The 18,697-nt window shown below is 47.1% G+C and overlaps 4 protein-coding genes across 4 annotated transcripts; 3 read left to right on the plus strand and 1 right to left on the minus strand.

Moving 5' to 3' along the window:
- Window positions 1–412: 412 nt before the first annotated feature.
- LOC109762054 (hsp70 nucleotide exchange factor FES1) lies at window positions 413–4,546 on the plus strand. The gene is made up of 8 exons (XM_020320867.3): window positions 413–771; window positions 1,189–1,280; window positions 2,003–2,153; window positions 2,524–2,651; window positions 3,047–3,205; window positions 3,280–3,462; window positions 3,818–4,018; window positions 4,106–4,546. The coding sequence occupies exons 1-8, from the start codon at window positions 471–473 to the stop codon at window positions 4,127–4,129; spliced, it is 1,239 nt and encodes a 412-aa protein (XP_020176456.1). The 5' UTR covers window positions 413–470; the 3' UTR covers window positions 4,130–4,546.
- Window positions 4,547–4,838: 292 nt separating this feature from the next.
- LOC109762055 (DNA repair RAD52-like protein 2, chloroplastic) lies at window positions 4,839–8,445 on the plus strand. Its single transcript, XM_020320868.4, has 4 exons — window positions 4,839–5,449; window positions 7,217–7,254; window positions 7,703–7,794; window positions 8,063–8,445. Exons 1-4 carry the CDS (start codon window positions 5,160–5,162, stop codon window positions 8,207–8,209), a joined length of 567 nt encoding a protein of 188 aa, XP_020176457.1. The 5' UTR covers window positions 4,839–5,159; the 3' UTR covers window positions 8,210–8,445.
- A 3,180-nt stretch (window positions 8,446–11,625) lies between these two features.
- LOC109762060 (UPF0664 stress-induced protein C29B12.11c) lies at window positions 11,626–13,768 on the plus strand. Its single transcript, XM_020320876.4, has 5 exons — window positions 11,626–11,939; window positions 12,690–12,801; window positions 12,942–13,013; window positions 13,119–13,333; window positions 13,429–13,768. Exons 1-5 carry the CDS (start codon window positions 11,830–11,832, stop codon window positions 13,532–13,534), a joined length of 615 nt encoding a protein of 204 aa, XP_020176465.1. The 5' UTR covers window positions 11,626–11,829; the 3' UTR covers window positions 13,535–13,768.
- Window positions 13,769–14,019: 251 nt separating this feature from the next.
- On the minus strand, window positions 14,020–18,051 carry LOC109762059 (putative disease resistance RPP13-like protein 1). The gene is made up of 4 exons (XM_020320874.3): window positions 17,768–18,051; window positions 17,264–17,693; window positions 14,496–16,928; window positions 14,020–14,420 (listed from the first exon to the last, which is right to left on the minus strand). Exons 2-4 carry the CDS (start codon window positions 17,672–17,674, stop codon window positions 14,328–14,330), a joined length of 2,937 nt encoding a protein of 978 aa, XP_020176463.1. The 5' UTR covers window positions 17,675–17,693; window positions 17,768–18,051; the 3' UTR covers window positions 14,020–14,327.
- Window positions 18,052–18,697: the final 646 nt, after the last annotated feature.

The raw sequence follows: 18,697 nt of genomic DNA on the forward strand, positions 1-18,697 counted from the left end.
ATGTTATTACGTCCAATGTACTCACATATTTGATGCAGTAACGTCTTATATTTATGGGACAAAGGGAGCCCTGCAAAAAGAAAGATATTAAATAAGGTGTGAAAACAGTTTTGAACAGGGCACACACGCGATGTGTCATCGCGCCGTCCACTTCCGAACGCACGGTCGGCGCGTACCTTCTCCGGCGTGATGTCACCCAGCCAATGAGAGTGTCCCGAACACCGAACCAGGGGCTCCACGCAGTCGCGTTTATCCAGAATTCCCCCTAAACAACCACAGTTCTCACAAACCCATCCCTAGACCCGCTGTAATCGGAGTCCAACGCGAATACTGCGTTCCTCACGAACTCACGAGAAACAACGCAATTACCGAACCATACAAAATGCAGAGACCGCCTCGACATCTCGAAAATTCCAAACAGCAGAAAAGAAGAACCCTCTTCCGAACCCCACTCCTGCTGCTCCGTGGCCATGGCGAAGGCGAGGCCGCACTCGGAGCGATCCAGTCACCGCCGCCGCAACCTCCTCCTCGCGGTCGCTCTCCTGTCGGCGGCTCTCCTCCTTCCAGCGGCGACGGCCTCCGCGGCGGTGGCGGTGGCGGCGGAGGGGGACGAGGAGAACAGGTCGCGCGGGGCGGCGACGCAGTGGGCGACGGGGAAGGACGAGGGGGAGCTGGCCGCGGAGCGGGAGGCCGTTGGCGTGGGCTTGGTGGTGGAGGACGACTTCGCGGGAGGCTTCGGCTCCCTCGACAGCATGCTGCAGTGGGCCATCGGTACGGGAAGCTCCCAACCCCCTCAGATAGTCAGATACTCAGATTCTACGATCAGTTGTTTCGATCCGCTTTGGAAAATGTTGGATTATGAGTAGCGGAACTTCTCAACTGTACTGTTGCTTGCTGGTTGTCGCTTAGTAATTGGATTGCAACGAATTCTCCCGAAGTGTTACTGGTTTTTAGTCAGGCTTTCGATGTTTTATTAGTGGCTAGTACAGAATACAGTAGCTAGTACCATAAAAATTGGTAATCTATCCTTGATTTATTAGTGGATAAGCTGAACTTGGTTTAAGATGTAGGAACTTGCAGCTTGATGCTGCAGTTGCGCTGTAAACTTGTAACTCTGGTTGGTTTTGGAGACACTGCTGCATTTTACTGAGTTCTATCTGGTATTGGTGGTTGGTTTTGGTGACGCAGGGAATTCAGATCCAGGAAGGCTGAAAGAAGAGGCGGCGGATGTGCAGAAGTTATCAGAGGATGAGCTGCTCAAGCGGCGGCATGAGATTAAGGTGAGAAATGCGGCTTCAGGATTCATGTTTTGGGTTTTGTTGTGTCATATGTATAAACTTGCCATGTCTGCTTCTATTCACATCAGAACCTAGTAGTGCTTTTCTGGATTGGTCAGCTGCATTGTACTTGTACACTATACCTAGCTGTTGAAGTGGTTTGTTTGTAGCTTCAGATGTGTGCTTGTTGTGATTTCGATTATCATCACATTTGCTCCGATGTCAATTTAACAAACTTATTATTTATTGTCATATTGAGAATTTGCCTTAATATCCTTAATGACCGCCCACCACTGACGTATTCATGTTTAAACTTTCCAACGTTGCATTATGCCTTCCATTGTAATTGTTACTCCCTCCGTTCCTAAATGCAAGTCTTTTTAGAGATTCCACTACAAACTACATACGGATGTATATAGACATATTTCAGAGTGTAGATTCACTCATTTTGCTCCGTATGTAGTCCATAGTGGAATCTCTGAAAAGACTTATATTTAGGAACGGAGGGAGTATATGTCAATCAAAAGACAAATCATTATTATGTTATCCCTATGTTAATTTTCCTTAGAAAAGTATGCTAACTAGATGAGGCATGCATTATTTTGGGAACTGAGTTTTATTATGATTAGGCAGACAGCTGGTATGTGGTCTCCTCTATATATAGATGAAACACAAAGCATAAGCATGATTGCACGCTATGCTGAATCTTATCAATTTTCTTACAGGGCTTGATGGAAAAGTTAAAGATGCCATCAGATGCTGACTTAATGAAGATTGCAATTGCTGACTTAAATAATGCTTCCATTTCACTGGAGGATCGCCAGCGTGCATTGCAAGAGCTTTTAATTCTTGTTGAGCCCATTGATAATGCAAATGGTAAATTTATATTTTCTTTTAGTGGTACATCAATATGGGAGTATCTCACTGTTGTGCAAATCAACCAGAGTTATCTGCCTATAACTATGTAGTATAACTGAAACATCTAACTTTTAACATTTAGAGTTTATGCCAATGAAATAATCTACAGTTTTGCCATAACCACTGTTTTAGACTTTGTAGGATACTAGGATTTACTAGGGTGCTCCGTGTATCAAGTGTATATGTAGTTTACCAGCTTTTGCAAAAGAAAAAAAAAGAGAACCAAAATCAAATTTGGATGCAAGTATACAACAAAGGCTTATAGTTGTGTGTGTGACCTTTTGGAAGGTTTTCTGAAACTGTATCTTGCTCATGGATTTGTGACCAGACCTTGACAAAATTGGGGGCCTTGTTCCTGTGATTCAAGATCTTAATAATGCAAATGAAGAAATACGGATCACCTCTGCATGGATCCTGGGTACAGCCAGTCAAAATAATGCCCTTGTCCAAAGCCAGGTAATGCTATTAATCGCACACAAAGGAGCATTTTGATTCAACGATGTATCTTGTTTCTGCAGAGTATAACGCTTCATTAATCACTATTTTTGGGAGTAAATTTTATTTTCTAGTGAGCGAAATGTGTGGTTTCTGTGTTGTTCAAACAAACTTCATTAAATATGCTTGAAAATGATGTTTATATGTCTCTCATTTCACCATTGCTATACACTCGTAGTGGTTTCTTCTATTCTTTTCTCAAACTGATTGTCAGCTGTGCATGCCATTTTATTAAGAGCTGATTTGCTTGTATGTTTCCCCCATTGAGCACAGGAGTGCCTTGGGTTGAAGTATTTGTTATAATCATTTTCTGTTCTAACCATGTAACATGTGCTGACTGTTTCTTTCGTGGTCAGATTCTTGGTTATGGAGCTTTGGCAAGATTAGTGAAGATGGGTTATTCCACTTCGGCAAAAGAAGCTGCGAAGGCAATGTATGCTATATCGGCTTTGATCAGAAATAATGTAAATGGTCAGGAGGCATTCACTTCAGAAAATGGGAACGCAATGTTGCAGGTAGTGAAGCATCCTATCTTGGGAATACAAGCAAATAACCGGTTCAGCTGTGACGAAATTTCCCACTTTTGCAGCACATACTAGGAAGCAACAGTGTTGATGTTCGGCTTCAGAAGAAGGCAGTGTTTTTAATAACTGACCTAGCAGACTTTCAGCTAAATTCTGGAAGCTCAGGGCTCCCATTCTTAAGTGAACGTGTTTTTCTGAAGTCAGTCACTGATATGTTATCGAAGTTTGACCTTGACCTTCAAGAAAAGGTAAGATCAGTGTCTCCTTCAGTTTTGTAGACCATTATGATTACTATTGGTTACCAGTTCATAGTCTGCTCTCTTAATGACAGTTGTTCCTTGTGTGGACTTGTCTTGCCATTTGGTGCATGAATATGCATTTTTAGCGCTTGACAGTATTATTAGTTTAATACGCATGGATTTTATTGTTCAATGCTATTTATGCTCTTAGCAAGCACTTGACAAGAATGTTGTAGAAAGGCAAGTATTCCTACACCTGTCAAGGAATGAAAGTAACGACTAAGTGCACTTGACGAAATTTCCGAATGCCATCAGTAAGACCTGCACTGCTACATGTTTGGACTGACATTGGTTTTTTCTGCAGGTTTTGTTGGCCATTAGGAGTCTGCTGAAGCTTCCCTCGACGGACGGCACGGACTTGGAGTCATGCGGCCTAGACAGCGTGCTGTACAGACTGGGGGTGCAGCTGGAGGAGCTGCCATCAGAGGAGCAGAAGGAGTACGCCGGGGAGGTTGACGCCCTCCGGAGAGAAGTAGAGATGCTCTTCCAACAGAAGCTCAAGCGGGTAAATTAAGTTTTTACAAGCCTTGTTTATTTATATTGACAGTTGTGAGTCTATGTGATCCTGGCTAACTCGCTTTGTGGCCTGCAGGGTACAGCTACGGCGGCATTATAGATACTCGGATGAACGCAAGGGAAAACTGGCAGGCGTTTCCGATCCAGTGAATTAGTGCTGGCTGCCAAACGTTTGAAAGAGTAGATTATTTTTTCAAAAGAGTCTGGCTGCCGGGTTGAGCCCCTTTACTTTTGCCGGAGGGTTATTATAGTGGTGTGGGATTCGATGCAACGATAGGTTAGAGAGACTTTATATGATACGGTTAGTTTTCCCATTTGCATTTGCAGGACTAGTTATGACCTCCCCTGTGTTTCTTGGGAGATTTCCTTTCTTTACTGTTGTAGAAGTGCAAAAATGTCTTCGTATGTACTAGCTACATATAGGTAGTAGTAGCTCGTACAATGGGTTTAGTGGAACACACCATTGTCATGTGCTGTTACCTGCACTTTGAGATGATGTGGTATTTGAACTACTTAAGACAGTAGACTTGGCCTTGGGCAAGATAGTGGGTACGTTTTGTTGGGTCTGGGGTGGCGTGGTCTCATCTGAGCCACCGTCTTCCATGAATCCGGCTGCGGCTGGAACAGTCGCGTGTTCGTGGATATACGCTGTCGTTGGCATGGCATGGGCATACTACCAAAATTGCGGCTATTCAACGGGGGTAAACGCATTCGCAGCGGCAGTCAGCGGAGCACGTGCCACGGAATGGGACGCGGATCCGTCCCTTGCATCGACCCACCTGCGCGCCGTGGTCCTCCGCCGTGACCACCGTACGCAGCTCACCAACCCCACGCCGCTCTCGGGCCTCTCACGCTTACCGGAAGCGGTAGTAGCAGTAGTAGTTGGCAGGCGCGGCGCACGGGTAGGTAGCCCCCCGGCTGCTCCTGTTCTCGCCGCAACCAAACCTTCCGCTTCCGCTTCCGCGCGGCTGGCCATTTCCCATCCCCGGAACCGGAGCCGGAACCCCCGGTCCTTTTCTACTCCCCTCCTCCTCCTCTCCCAGAACCCAGACCTCTGGCCTCTCCCCCCTCCCACCGCTCGCACGATCGACCACGCAGAGTCAACCCCGGCGCGGCGGCCAAGGCCAAGCATGGAGGCCGCGGCGGCCACGGGGCTCCGCCCCTTCGCCGCGCCGCTCGGGGCAGCGACGAGGGCGGGCGCGGGCTGGCGGTGCGCGCCGGGCCAGCGGCGGCTTGGGAGGGGCGCGCGCGTGGCGGCGAGGCTGGACGGGGGCGTCGGGAAGGGGGTGCCCACTACCAACTACGTCGTGCCGCTCGACAAGGCCACCGGGATGACCCGCCCGCTCGTCGAGATCCTCAGGGACCTCAACAAGCGCGTCCCCGACAAGATCATCGACCCCGACACCAACACCGTCCCCTGGTACGCTCAGCGCAACCACCCAACTCATTAACTCCCCCGACGCCCATCCACCTTCTCGTTTGTTTGCTCGATTTGATCTGCTCCTCCGCGTCCCAGCTGCGTGCTACTGCTGCCGTTCGCCGTCAGCCACCGTGGTCGGTCGCTAGATGCTGGTTCCCTTCTAGCGATTCCAGAGATTCATGGGAATTTAGTGGGCGCACAGTTTTCATAGGATCGGTTCCTGTAGTTTGCTTCTCTAATTGTTTACCCTCTGAATTCGGGTGGTGGGATTGGACAAATTGAAATGGCCCGGACAAACGCATTTGGTGCCGGCATACCTTTTCTACTGCAGGATTAATACCTTGGTAGCTCATCCAAGTTCCACCTCGCACAGTAATACGGTTCACTCTTGTCTAGTTGTTCTTGCATAGTAGGGTTGTTCACTGTTGTCCTCGAAAAGAACCAAGTAGGTATCCAACTAGGAGCTGTTAGATTTGACAGACGAGCAATGAAGATAGGATGGCTGTGAAGAAGACCTGACCTGCTTTTCATGATTTCACCTGTCTGAGTCGATAACTTTCTCTTGGCCTAGTTAGAATAAAATAAGTCTTGGTACTAACACTAGATTGACCATACTTGTGATTACATAGTTTAATGTTCTGCAACTTAGGCTGTTGCTTGCTTTGTTGGTAGGTCCGAAACATCCGCTAGATTGGAAGGTTACTTGAGCAACTTTTCTTCTGTTCCACTTTCAGGGTTTGGTAGATATAAGGTATTTAAAGTCAGTGGTCAATTATTTGGTGTTGTTGATCAAGTTATGCGTCCTAGACAACGACAGGTTGGACACTTCTATTAATCTAACTAAATAAAAAGCGGAAGAGTTCTGGTACTTTGGACTTTGTAAGAGGATAACAGCAGCAGTTATGTGTATGCTGTCATATCATCTTTTCTTAACACCGTCGTGCCTATATTGCTTTTAAAATGGAGCGTGGGCCTCTGGTTTTAAATCTACAAAATACTGTATATTTTTCGGATAAAACAATGAAGTTTACATAGTCTTTTTAGCTGGAACGCTATACAGTTACTAATCATTTCGTGACTGTTAAATTCGGCCGCGGCTGTGAGCTGACTTACATAATTTTGGTCTCCTTTTCTGTAAAGAGAAAATAATACAGTGCTGTCTGTATGCTTTCAGTTATGCCAAATCAATTAAATCACCTTGATATTAGCCTATCTTAGCCAGTGCAGAAACTATTCTGAGGTTAAATAATACTAGGAGAGTAGAGTGCAGCTCAAGTATGAGTTACTTTTGTCATTTACCTCTTGTCAGAAGAGTGACGTGTCTAGCCTATCTGAAGACCTCTTAAGCTAGACATTCCAACAAGCTACCTTTTCCATTTGATAAAAGATTGTTGCTATCTAGATCCCCTAATCTTAAAGCTAGTTCTGTCTACTCATTAACATGATTGCTTCAGGGCATTTTCTTTCGCCATGGGTTGGATTTGTTGGATGAAAGGTGGAATAATTAACTTACTGCTCGTAGTCTTTTGATAAGAGAGGCTGTAGTTGCATATCCCGTGTTAAGCTGGCGATGAATTGCTTGGATTCACTGAAACTTTATTTTAATGGATATAGTGGAAGTAAGCCTGACATACACTGGCATACAGTATCAGTTATTGGCAATAATTTGTACTGACATAACTTGGATTTCTACTATGACTACTTCTTTTTACAAAGTTTGATACCTTTCCCCTTACAGAATCTGTTTTTTAATCTCTGATTGTGCAGGTACCATGCCAACAGAATGCTGAGCTTCTATGCACCAGGTGATTTCTCGTTAAAATTACAAACGCCCACTTGTGATTAATATTTACTTTTCTTGTAGATTCCTCTCTATTTGTTTCAATTGAACTTTAGTTCCAAGTCTGTATTTTGGGTCCATGTACTTGTCTCCTCACAAACTTCATATTGAGAAATACCATCTTATCAAGAACACATGATCAGCTTGTACCATGCCTTACCTATTAGTTTGTTACAGAGAATCAGAATGATGGCTCCTTATGCTCTTTTGACATTGTGTTTGGTGAAGGTGCCATGTTTCAGCTACTAAAAGTTTTGAGTCTTATTAGATTGGATAATTGAACTACTGTGATCATACATCAATGCTTGAAGATACCCACATAGTAAAATAGGAGGAAAACAAATGTGAAACGTCAAATACAGAAATTACCAGGTGGACTAAAGAGAAGTGATCAACGATTACTGTACTTTCAGGTTGGTGTGGTGAAGTTCGTGATGTTATTTATTCCAACAGTGGAACTGTGACCGTGGTCTATCGAGTGATTCTGAAAGGAACAGATGGAGAGGTATATGTTCTCTTCTTTCTTTTTGGCAGAACTAGCATCTATCTGTCCAGCATATATTCTCAATTAATAGCTTTCGAATGTCAACTTTTTGAGTTAACATAGAGTGGAAATTGGTGAAGTAATACATGGACTTATGGAGAGTCGAACCCACTGTACCAATTTTATTTAGTTGATCATCATAACAACCTTTATGCACCCATTGAACCAACCTTCTTCTTGTCCTCATTTTCTTGCAATTCAACTCAACACTTGTAACTGCATGGTATAGGCTTTCAGAGACGCCACAGGCACGGCAAAGGTGCACGAGGGACGCAACGATGACGCTGTCGCGGCTGCGGAGGAGGCAGCATTCAGCAAGGCCTGCGCACGGTTTGGTTTCGGCCTGTACCTGTACCACCAGGATGAGATCCCGTAGGGGGGACGTCACAGCTTTGAGATTCATTCTGCAATGGAAGCTGGTCGTAACGTGGGTAGGCACGCCCGTGGAGAGTTGGAAATGCTTCGCTGGTGCTTAATGCTTGTGCAAGAAGCCTGTAAATTGTTCCTTCTGTTACGTTTTTGTTGTTGTTGTCGGTGTAGGCTCGCAAGATTCATCCAGCTAGAGAAAGGAAAAGAACATATGGAATAATGTGCTGTTACTTCTCTGGTGCATTTTCTGCCTTATGTAGTTTTTAGAGATTTTTTTTTGTTTTGTCTTGTTTTCTCTTGCAGCACTTCAGATCTTTTGAATAGGCGACACCACATTGACAAAAATTGTGTATCATTTGTTGCCAATCTTTTTACATACATAAACCAATTTTCCTTTTTGCAAATGATATGATTTTATTACACAACAAAGATGTCTATATAAAACCAAAAGTTACATTAAGTTCATTTTAAATCTTCATGTTCAGCTTCACATTTTGCATCTTGATTTTCATTTAGGTTCCTTAAAGGTTTTGAGTAATCACATGAATCATCTATAAACTTAGGGCATCTCCAACGTTGACCCTCAAATCGGACATCGCATCTGGCCATCCAACATGTTTGGTTACATTTCGAACAGAATTGAATAAAGATAAAACAAATTTGATGCAAATTTAAATAAATCAGAAAAATTTCAATCAAATTTTGATAATTTTTACATAAATTCAGATGATTTTTGACATATTTGAATTAAACCCTATTCTAACTTAGTCTAAATGATTGCTGGCTGGCCATGAGCCACGGAAAGTGAAACTCCGCCTCCGCAAAGCTGGCAAGCGGCTAACCAGCCGATGATGAAGAAACTGCCAAGCCTAGCTTCAACGGGATGGGGAGTGGTGGCCTTTGTGGGACCCAAGTATCGGCGGCCTCCCATGCTCTACTCTTCCTAACTGCCGGCGGTGCCCACGGACGTGTCGGTTTCCTCGTCGTGGCGTCGGGGCGCGGCCGGCTCGAAGCTGGCGACGTCATCCGTGCCCTAGTCAAATTCTGCCGCCGCCTCGTTGATCTCCACGAAGGCGGCTTCTTTTTCCGCCAACAGGATGCGTTGGCACTAGAGCTCGCGGCAGATGTCGCGGGCGACACATAGGATAGAAGCAGTGCCTCCTACTCGTCCACGTCCACGTCTGCCAAGATGCCCGTGCCGACAGTGAGTTGCTTCTCTATGCGTCGATGCTCGTCGAAGAGTGGAGGTTTGTACGCCTGGCCGACATGCGCATGCCTGCCCGCGGTCCAATGATCCACCTATGTTTGTGTTGGATCTTATCCATGCTGCAACCAGGCCGTGGAATATGGAGGTGGTCAGAGAACATATGTATGAGGCAGTAGCTCAGCCCGTTTCGGGCCTTCCTTTACTGAATCTATTAGTAGTTGCACTTTTCGACATATGCCTTTATTTAGGCATTGGTTGTAGGCGTTCTATCCATGTTCAGCAGTCCCTTTCCATCTTGGTACTGTTGATGGCAGTACCGCTCAACTACGAGATGCTTGAATGTCGATGTATCAATAATGTTCCCAAGAGTAGCATTGAGCCTCGAAACGGCAAGCCATGCTTCAAGCTAAGTCAGTATGGATCTAATTGATTGCTAAACTGAAGGAACGATCTCCGTCGAAGATTCTCATCATTATTCAAACAAACCCTTCGATGACTTATCGGCTGCCTTGCTTGAGGAAGAGTGTCACTAAAATGGAGACGAACCGGAATCACGTCCGATCTTGTTTCTTGATTGAGTAAAAAAGCCTAATACATATTATTATGAGATTGCTTCCAAAAAGTAATATTAAATTAAAAGGATCCAATGAAGAACTGGGGAATAGCTTATATCCAATCCTTCTCTATGACTTGCCGAATAGACTTATTCACAGCCATACACTGTCTTCTTATTTAAAAGAGTCCTCTGTCTCGTGAACGATCGAACTTGTGTCTCAAGGGATTGAGACACGCACTAACAGGCCTCATGCGTAAAGAGAGCCCACCTCTAAGGGTGGGCCCTTTACTACAGAGGAAGACATACGAATCTTACCCCCATCGAGTCCGGTCTCCGGGGGCGCTAATACCAGGTACTGATCTGCAAGGTACCGATGCCAAAGCAAAGCCTAGCTTGGCTGAGATAGGAAGTTTCGATGTATATGTAGATTTGGTTCTAGTGCCCGGTGCCCCCACCCTTTTCGAGGTCTGTGAGGATTAGCAAGATGTTCTGGTGTAAACTATAGAGAAATGGAATGAATGAAATGTATCTAAGAAGAAAGGAAGCCATTGTGCCGTTGGTAATGATTCTACTACGGTGTTGCAAATTCACAAGCTGATCCTAAGTAATCGTTGTTGTTCATTGGATTCCTCTAGAATGACTTCGTTAGGATTGAAGAATTGTTGCAATTCTTCCTGAATAGACTCGATTCTCCCGTCGAGAGTTTCTTTGCCGAAACATGACATGTCGCCCTTCTAGCACCATGTCGGTGTAGTGAGCCGCGCCTCCCCCATGGTGATGCCGGCATGGGCCAGCGAGGACGGTGGCACCGGCTCGTCATCAACCGCCTCCTCTATTGGCTTGTCCACATCATTAGCCTTCGGAGAGCTCGTCTGTTTACTGGCCTGCCAGCCGGCCGTAATGGCGATGATCTCCTTTTTCTGTTCGGACGATCCCACCGAGCTTTGGAGCTCAAGGAAGCCATGACGGGGTGTGGTGCCGAGAGGATATAGGGAGCGGAGGAGGTTGGATGCGGCTGTTCCCGGGGCTGGCATTTAAATCGCGGATGGATGGCAGGCGAGGCGGCTAATGGTGGGCGGCAGACGGACGGACAGGTAACGCCGGAGTAGGTTCCTCGGCAACCGCTCATGTTTATTGGAGGGAGGAGGACAAACGGGTTGCCGTTTGGACGCGGAGGCGTGAACCAAGAAACGGCGAGGATGGCATTCTCGGCCGGCACGCCTCTTCAATGTCGGCTCCAGTGTAAGGTCACGTCCGCTCGGTGCCGGCATGAATGCGGCGCTGGCTGCTTCGGACGGGAAAGGACGTGGTCAGATTGTCGGAGGCATGCACCACAGCGGTCCGGTCACTCACAAGCCCCATGTTTGCTTGCATTTTCAGTGAAAAGGACGCTCGGACCGGTCAACGGTGAGTACAGGACCAAAACACATACGAACCGCACGGTCCGGACGAATCGACCATATCATCTCGTGAAGAAAAAAAACTTAGTAACAAACAATTTGGCTGAGGTAAACAAAACCACGGTTATGGTATAGCGCACGGGTCAGCGGTAGGGACACGCTTCGGCCCGCGTCTGGAACGCTCTCCGCCTCGCACGAGAGATCGAGCGGTCCACGCGATGGATCCCCTCTCGCATAAACGCGACCACCCCCAACCCAACCCCAACCCCAGAGCCGCAACGAAACCAAACCACCCGAACCCGAGTCGACCGCTTCGAGAAGCGTCGCCACCAAGGCACCCAGACCCCCCAGACCTCCTCCTCCCGGGAATCGGAACCGCGTCCCATTCGTCGCTCCCCTGATCCATCCGGCGACGCGGCGGAGCAAGGAAGGAACCAAGGCTCGAGCAGCGGGCGGCCGGAGAGATGGCGGAGAACCCGCAGCTGTTCGGGAACGGGATGCCCGTGCCCTTCCACGGCGAGATGTTCGTCCTCGCCCGCGACGGCGTCGAGTTCCACGTCGACAAGATCCCCTCGTGCGTAATCCCCTTCCCTCCCTCCTCTCGCCCCGGTTGCTTTCGCCTCGCTTGGACAGATTGATATTTTTTTTCCCCGATCTAGCATCGCGGGCGATCGCGCTGTCTGGATGGGGATTTTTAATCGGGGTCAGGTTAGGGTTGGACGCGAGGAAACGGCGGGGGATTGGTTGATTGGCTTCGAGGAGGATGGCTTTAGCAGCTCTTCGGAATTGGCCCGTCTGAGATTCAGGGTGTTGCGCGCTGCCTGAATTGTGCTGGGCCCTTGGTTTGAGAGGGGAATTCTGCCCTTCAGTGGCTGGCACGTCGCCTTGCAACTAATTTAGCTTTTCAAGGGTTGCAAACATACAATTTCGAAGGCTTGATGTGTTGGTGATGCGTGGTTGACCTGTATGTATAGCTTGTATCCATCACTACATAACTTGGAACGCTTGGTTGGAACTGCTAGGTGACAAGGAGAAAAATAATGCTGCTGCTGCATATTGTATGGTTTGGGATTTATTTAGGAACGGTTGGTGCACGGAAACACCGTGCCGCAGTCTGTAGTAGATCGTGAGCTACAAATGCGGCACCCATGCATTTATCTCGTTGTGCACGAGTTAGATGAGGAATGCTTTCATTGTTGTAGTCATTTAGAAGGCTTTCTCATTATGTTCAGCTTGGGATTTATCTTATTAAACACTGTTTGCATAAAAACAACTAACTGGAGTCTTATCATCAGTCTCATATGGTTGCTTCGCCTGTTCTCAGGGCGCCCGGCGGTCACGCAAAAACAAAGGGCACCATATACCTTTCTAACATAAGGATGGTGTTTGTCGCCGCCAAGCCTGTTGGGAACTTCTTTGCCTTTGATATGCCTCTGGTGAGCAAATGCATCCTGAAATGACCCTATCTCCTGTGAATCAGTTAAAGGAACCATTGATGTTGCTTCCTTAATAATTTCATCACATCATGAGTTTAGGGCAAAATGTAAATTCTCTGACATGACAAACTTGTTTGCAGCTGTACGTGCACGGTGAGAAGTTCAACCAACCGATATTTCACTGCAACAATATTTCTGGATTCGTTGAGCCGGTGAGTTGTCTCTGAACATTTTATGATCAAACTGGAGAATATTTGTACATCCTACATTCCTAAACACACATACGAAGATATTAACCATGGATGGTTTCAATCCAGGTTGTTCCAGAAAGCCAGAACAGGGCTCTGTACTCGACCCACACCTTCAAGATCTTGTTCAAGGAAGGTGGATGTGGTACCTTTGTGCCACTCTTCCTGAACCTGATCACATCAGTGCGGCGCTACAATCAGTTTGAAGCCCAGCCCGCTACTGTGCCCCGTGTGGACCCCATGCAGGCAGCGCAAACTCCTGTCGACGACATGATGCGCCATGCGTGAGTGCACCAATCTGACATTTCCCAATCTCCTTGTTCCAGCCATTCCTCTGTTGCGTTGCGTTGTGAACTCACAGCTGCTCTGATGTTTACAGGTACGTCGATCCACATGATCCTACCAAGATCTTCCTCCAGCAGCCCGCAGCGGAATCCCAGCTGAGGAGGAGAAACTACCACGGCCCCGCTGAGAATGTGTACTGATGCTTTGGCCTGATTGCAAAGTGCATGTGTTTTCGGTGATCTATGTGGCGCACACGAGCAATATATCTGTTTGGTGTCAGGATGTGATGGAAGTATAGTAGTATGATTGTGTGTTCCACTGTTGGATTCAATCCAGATCTAAGTATAATAATGTACATACAAGGTGATGTGCTGGATTATATGTTGCTGATCTCGTCGTATAGAGTTATAAAACTGGTCTGAATGCTGAGTGAATCTGTGTCGACATCTTCAGATGTGTGCGATGGTTTGGTCCATTCAGCCCCTTGAGCCTTGGATGGCAATCAGAATCAGAATATACCGAACCTAGGATGGCAACCTCTCAGTCATAATGTGCATATAAAGTGGTCTGCTTGGCTATATGTTTGCTGATCCGCTGCAGCACTAGTGTCCCTTGTAATCATCAAACACTTGGATTGGAATAAACACACCACAGAGAAGGCTAGAGATTGAGCAACGTCTTGGGGTTTGGGGCAAGGAAGAAAATATTACTACAAGCAGTTCACTGTAAACCAATCGGAAACAAATAAATGTGGATGTTGAGCATCTATCTCTCGTGCAATAGTATTACAAACCATCGGAAATACGCAAGCTCAGCGTTTATGGTTTCACAGCATTATATATTACAGGCATAGTCGCACTTTGTTGACAAGGATCATCAAATTCTGCACCGTGTAGCTGGCTGATGACGCAGCAGCGCCACTTGACTCGCAAACTCAGCAACATACTACTAGTACAATAGACGAGGTATATTATTGGCAGGCAGGTTTAAGGATCACACTGCCTCCACGCTCGAGGGAGTCTTGGGCGCTGATGATGATGAAGAGCCGCCGCCATCTACATGGGCTGTCCGTATCCATTCTGTCGACTGGTGGGTGTTTGACAGTTTAGCAAACAGATTAAGAATGATGACAATGCCAAGGAAGATATGGTGATTTATTACCTCTAAGTCGTTGACACATACATAAGGAATGTGCTGAGTCTTTTCCCAGTTGGGGTCTCCAGCTCTTCTGCACGCACTCATCAGCATCTCATTGCAGAAGAAGAGACTCAAGTACTCAAGAGACCGCGGCAGCGTCGGAAGCGACCGAATGTTCGGGCACCAGTTGAGGTCCAGGTGCGTGAGCGACGTCAGGTGCTCCATGTGATCCGGCATGGTGGACGAGCTGCAACGGTACATGTGGAACGAACGGAGGTGAGGCCAGAACCCACCAAGCACTCGCCCAAGCTCTGTGCTGGAATGGTTGAGGCTGAGTTCGTTCAGATACTTTGGGCCGCCGTCGTGCTGGCCCATCATCCAGCTCGGGTATCTCAAGCCATGGTAGGAGTAGATCGACAGTGATTCGAGATGCTTGGGTGGGCAGAGACCCTCCAGCACCTCTGTCTGAGCCTCCTGTTTCTTCAACTCTCCTCTCGTATCATGACACCACCACAGTTCCAATGCCGTGAGCCCTTCTTTGTCGCCCAGCTTGGCTTCAAGGGCTTCCTGCCGGGTCTCGACGTTTTCGAGGCCCGCGATACTCAGTTTGCCGCGAAGCTGGTTTAGGCCGCCGAGTTGCTTTAACTCGCACCCTTGTTCCTTTCCCACTATAATTTTTTGCAGCGTTCGAAGCAATGTCATCCTGCCAACTCTTGGAATTTTCAGAAACGGCATTCCGGCCATATGTCGCAAGTTGATGAGGCTAAACATGTCATCACGCGAGCTGAACACCAAGTTTTGAATATCAAAAAAATCTAGAACCTGCATGTGGTAAAGCTTGCTCAAAGTGCTTGGTAAAACCAGCTTCTTGCCGTATCTAGTCTCAAAACGAAGATGCCGTAGATACCGTAGATGCCTTAGCTGACCAATAGATTCTGGGACTGAAAATGTACCTTGATCATTATAGACAGGTATGATAAGCACCCGCAACTTCTTTAGCCTCACAAACAGACTCTTGACGACTTTCTCCTCAACTTGTTTTCTGTCATCTACGCCATCAATGATGAGAGTGCGCAGCTTGTCCAATTTACATATCTTCTCATTTATCAATTCTGAACCATAGGTCTGAACAAAAAGATGGCGAGCGTCTGGGGGAACTTCATCTTCACATCCTTCCATTACCAAGCTATCTCCTATCTGTTTCCATTGATTCTCTATTCTGAAACAATCACTTCCAGCAACCTTATCTGCTAAATCAAGCAACAGATCATGAACTATATAAGTATCCTTTTTACTGGAGTACTTCTTTACTTCAGATTGCAGAAATGAGGCTGACACTAGTTCATCAAAGTATCCCTGGCAAACATCTTCCAAATCCTTCCCTTCATTGCTACTTCTAGCAAACCCTTCTGCAGCCCAAAGCTTAACTAACTCATGTCGTTCCAAGTAACGTCCTCGAGGAAAAATACTGCAGTAAGCAAAGCATCGTCTGACCTGTTCATCAAGATGTTGGTAGCTCCACCACAGAGCTCCCATGGTGTCATCCAAGTGGTTTCCATCTCGGGAACTTCTCCAGTAATCAATGTTTGGCCTCATACGTAGCTGCCCTCCAACAATTTTGGCCGCCAGAGGTGATCCCTTCAGCTTTTTTGCAATGTGAGTCGCAATGTCTTCGAGTCTTTTTCGGTCATCAGCAGCAACGCACACGTTGTGAAATGCATAGTGCTTGAACAATTTCAGGAAGACATCTTCACCTAGGACTGACATGGGAATACATCTATGCTCTGCAGCACCCAGAGCTATCAATGCGTCTTTAGTTCGACTAGTCACCAGGACCTTGCTTCCTGCCTCTCCAGCGTTCAGCGGTGAAAGTATCTGTTGCAGCTTCTCATACTGCCTCACATCTCTATTATTGTACCAAACATCATCTAGTACCAAGAGGAACCGTTTTCCATGCAGTTTCTTCTCCAAATTAGTCTGTAAGGTGTCAAGATTATTGAACTGAGGGCACGGGGTCCTGCTAGCGGCCTCAGACATCTGCCTGAAAATGGTATCCACACTAAAATCCTGCGAAACGTGAACCCACATAACAAGGTTGAAATGACCATCCTTTTCCTCACGAGCACAAACAAGTTGTGAAAGGGTTGATTTTCCAGAACCACCGATGCCATGAATGCCGATTACGGAATAACATTGAGCCCTATTGGTGTCTGGTTGAGCATCTTCTTCCTTATCATGAAGCATTGCAACTATGCTATCACAATCTTTATCTCTTCCGATTACCAGAGGTGGAGGCCTCGCCGTAGTGACCGCACCTCGTGAGTTGGCAGGTTTGCTCAAATTAGCATTACTTTTGTTTGGCAAGTTCATCTGTTCAAAAAATCCACATGCATCATTTATGACCTTTTCTATTTTCTCTAGGCTCTGCTTCAACTCGATTTTTGACATGCCACACTCCTGCAAAACAAAATAGCAAGCGAGGAAATCGATGAATGAGAAAATATTTCTACGGATCCGAGAAACATACATTAAAAAAACTGAAGATAGTTTTATTTTTCAGCTTGATTAGCAAAATAAGATTATTTTTAATATTATCCAACTCAGTTTTTGTTCGTCAGCTTGATATGGTTGCTAAGTTATAAAGCCAGTGAGCCCCAAATAAACCAGGAAATCAAAGGTAGAGTTGATACTCCCCTTTTGCAATTATTCTAACATAATTCATGCTACAATTTAACAAAAAACCTTTTTATGCCCGAGAGAAAATACAAACACATATAGAGGCAGTAAAGGACCTTGTCTTTCAGGAAGTTGCACTTTTTCTTGGCAGACGTCAAGAGCTTCTTCACATGATTCTTGTTGCGTCGAGGCGCGGCCACCTCTAACTTGCGATAGTCATCTTGTATCTGTTTCTCTAGGAGGTAATACTCAACATCATCCAAGATGTCCTCTGCTTCGTAGAAAGCAGACTTAAGATCGTTGAACAGCTGCTGCAGACGAGGCCTGTAAGGGCTCTCCTCGACTATTTCCATCACGCGCTCCAGAAGCAAAATCTTTGGCTCGAGTTCCTTGAGCTTCTGCGATGCATCAAAGTTGAGGAGGGAGGAGGCTTTCTTGTAAAGCTCGGAGATGATGGGCGAGGCGACCCACCCAGCGGCCTTCATGGCCCACCCAACAGCGACCGCAGCGGACACCGGATCCGCCATTAAGTCGTCCGGCGATTTGCTGGAGAGTATGCCGAGATGAGAGTAAAATCCAGATGGAACTCAAAAATCAGGCTGGGGGTGGGGGTAAATTACCTTGGCAGAAACCGGTGAGGGTCAGGTCAAATCCGGCGGCTGAAGGTCAGGAGATGGTGGAAGGTGCTCGGCTGATGGAGGTCCGGACGGCGTTCAGCGGCTGGAGGTCAGGGACGGCCGACGGTGACTGGAGGCGGTCGGCGTGTCTTGGTTTCCGGCAGCGGAGCCGGAAATGCAAGGGCGCTGGACCCTGGAGGCCGGACGAGAGGTGTGGCGAGAGTGAAGTCTCAAGTCTCCCTCCCTCGTTTAACTTTTCAAACTGCCCCCCTCAATTATTGATCTGGTGCAATACAATTCCTCGCTCAATTGGAAGAAAGAAAAACCTCACAGCTGTCCCCTCAAACGCGTGACAACAGTCAAAGGTGGTCTACATCGGTTTTGACATCCTTAGAGCATCTGCAACCGGACCCCATACCTGCCCGAACGGATTGCCTGGTAAGTGACCGAACACAAAAATCGCACCTACCAGGCGCCCCAAATCAGTCCGGAACGCCCGGACTAACTGGCAACCCTCATATCCAGTCTAAATTTTGTGCGCATATGGGGACGCCCGGACGCGGCTAGGCATGCCTGCCCGTCGGATCTGGCCCATCCAACCCCACATAAAATGGACCCTATCTGCACCTTCGGTCGAAACCCTAGCCGCATTCCACTCCACTCCCTCCCCTCCAGTCCACTCCACTCCGCCACCCGAGCTCTTTTCGGACGACCACCGGCCTTCTCCGGCATGGCGGGCAGCGGATCAGAGTCCTACACCTCCAGATCCGTTGACCCTGAGCTCATCCCACACGACCCCGAGGAGGAGATGACCATCCAGTTTGCGCTCCGCCGCTTCTGAGAGGAGGCCGCCTGACAGGTATCCATTTGCGTCCGCCCAAATGACTCATGAATCCACCGCGAGGTGTGTCGTCGCTGCCTCACCATAGGTGG

This window comes from Aegilops tauschii, chromosome 5 (genome assembly GCF_002575655.3).
Source record: "Aegilops tauschii subsp. strangulata cultivar AL8/78 chromosome 5, Aet v6.0, whole genome shotgun sequence".
Taxonomy (NCBI): Eukaryota; Viridiplantae; Streptophyta; class Magnoliopsida; order Poales; family Poaceae; genus Aegilops; species Aegilops tauschii.

Excerpts from the sequence above, each read along its gene's own strand:
- LOC109762059 (XM_020320874.3), bottom strand. The coding sequence starts at position 17,674 with ATGGCGGATCCGGTGTCCGCTGCGGTCGCTGTTGGGTGGGCCATGAAG. Across the intron at positions 16,929-17,263 it reads GCAACTTCCTGAAAGACAAG|GAGTGTGGCATGTCAAAAAT; the intron begins GTCCTTTACTGC and ends TTTGTTTTGCAG. Across the intron at positions 14,421-14,495 it reads TATGTGTCAACGACTTAGAG|TCGACAGAATGGATACGGAC; the intron begins GTAATAAATCAC and ends AACACCCACCAG.
- LOC109762055 (XM_020320868.4), top strand. The coding sequence starts at position 5,160 with ATGGAGGCCGCGGCGGCCACGGGGCTCCGCCCCTTCGCCGCGCCGCTC. Across the intron at positions 7,255-7,702 it reads GCTGAGCTTCTATGCACCAG|GTTGGTGTGGTGAAGTTCGT; the intron begins GTGATTTCTCGT and ends CTGTACTTTCAG. Across the intron at positions 7,795-8,062 it reads TGAAAGGAACAGATGGAGAG|GCTTTCAGAGACGCCACAGG; the intron begins GTATATGTTCTC and ends TGCATGGTATAG.
- LOC109762054 (XM_020320867.3), top strand. The coding sequence starts at position 471 with ATGGCGAAGGCGAGGCCGCACTCGGAGCGATCCAGTCACCGCCGCCGC. Across the intron at positions 2,652-3,046 it reads ATGCCCTTGTCCAAAGCCAG|ATTCTTGGTTATGGAGCTTT; the intron begins GTAATGCTATTA and ends TTTCGTGGTCAG. Across the intron at positions 4,019-4,105 it reads TCCAACAGAAGCTCAAGCGG|GGTACAGCTACGGCGGCATT; the intron begins GTAAATTAAGTT and ends TGTGGCCTGCAG.
- LOC109762060 (XM_020320876.4), top strand. The coding sequence starts at position 11,830 with ATGGCGGAGAACCCGCAGCTGTTCGGGAACGGGATGCCCGTGCCCTTC. Across the intron at positions 11,940-12,689 it reads CACGTCGACAAGATCCCCTC|GGCGCCCGGCGGTCACGCAA; the intron begins GTGCGTAATCCC and ends GCCTGTTCTCAG. Across the intron at positions 13,334-13,428 it reads GACGACATGATGCGCCATGC|GTACGTCGATCCACATGATC; the intron begins GTGAGTGCACCA and ends TGATGTTTACAG.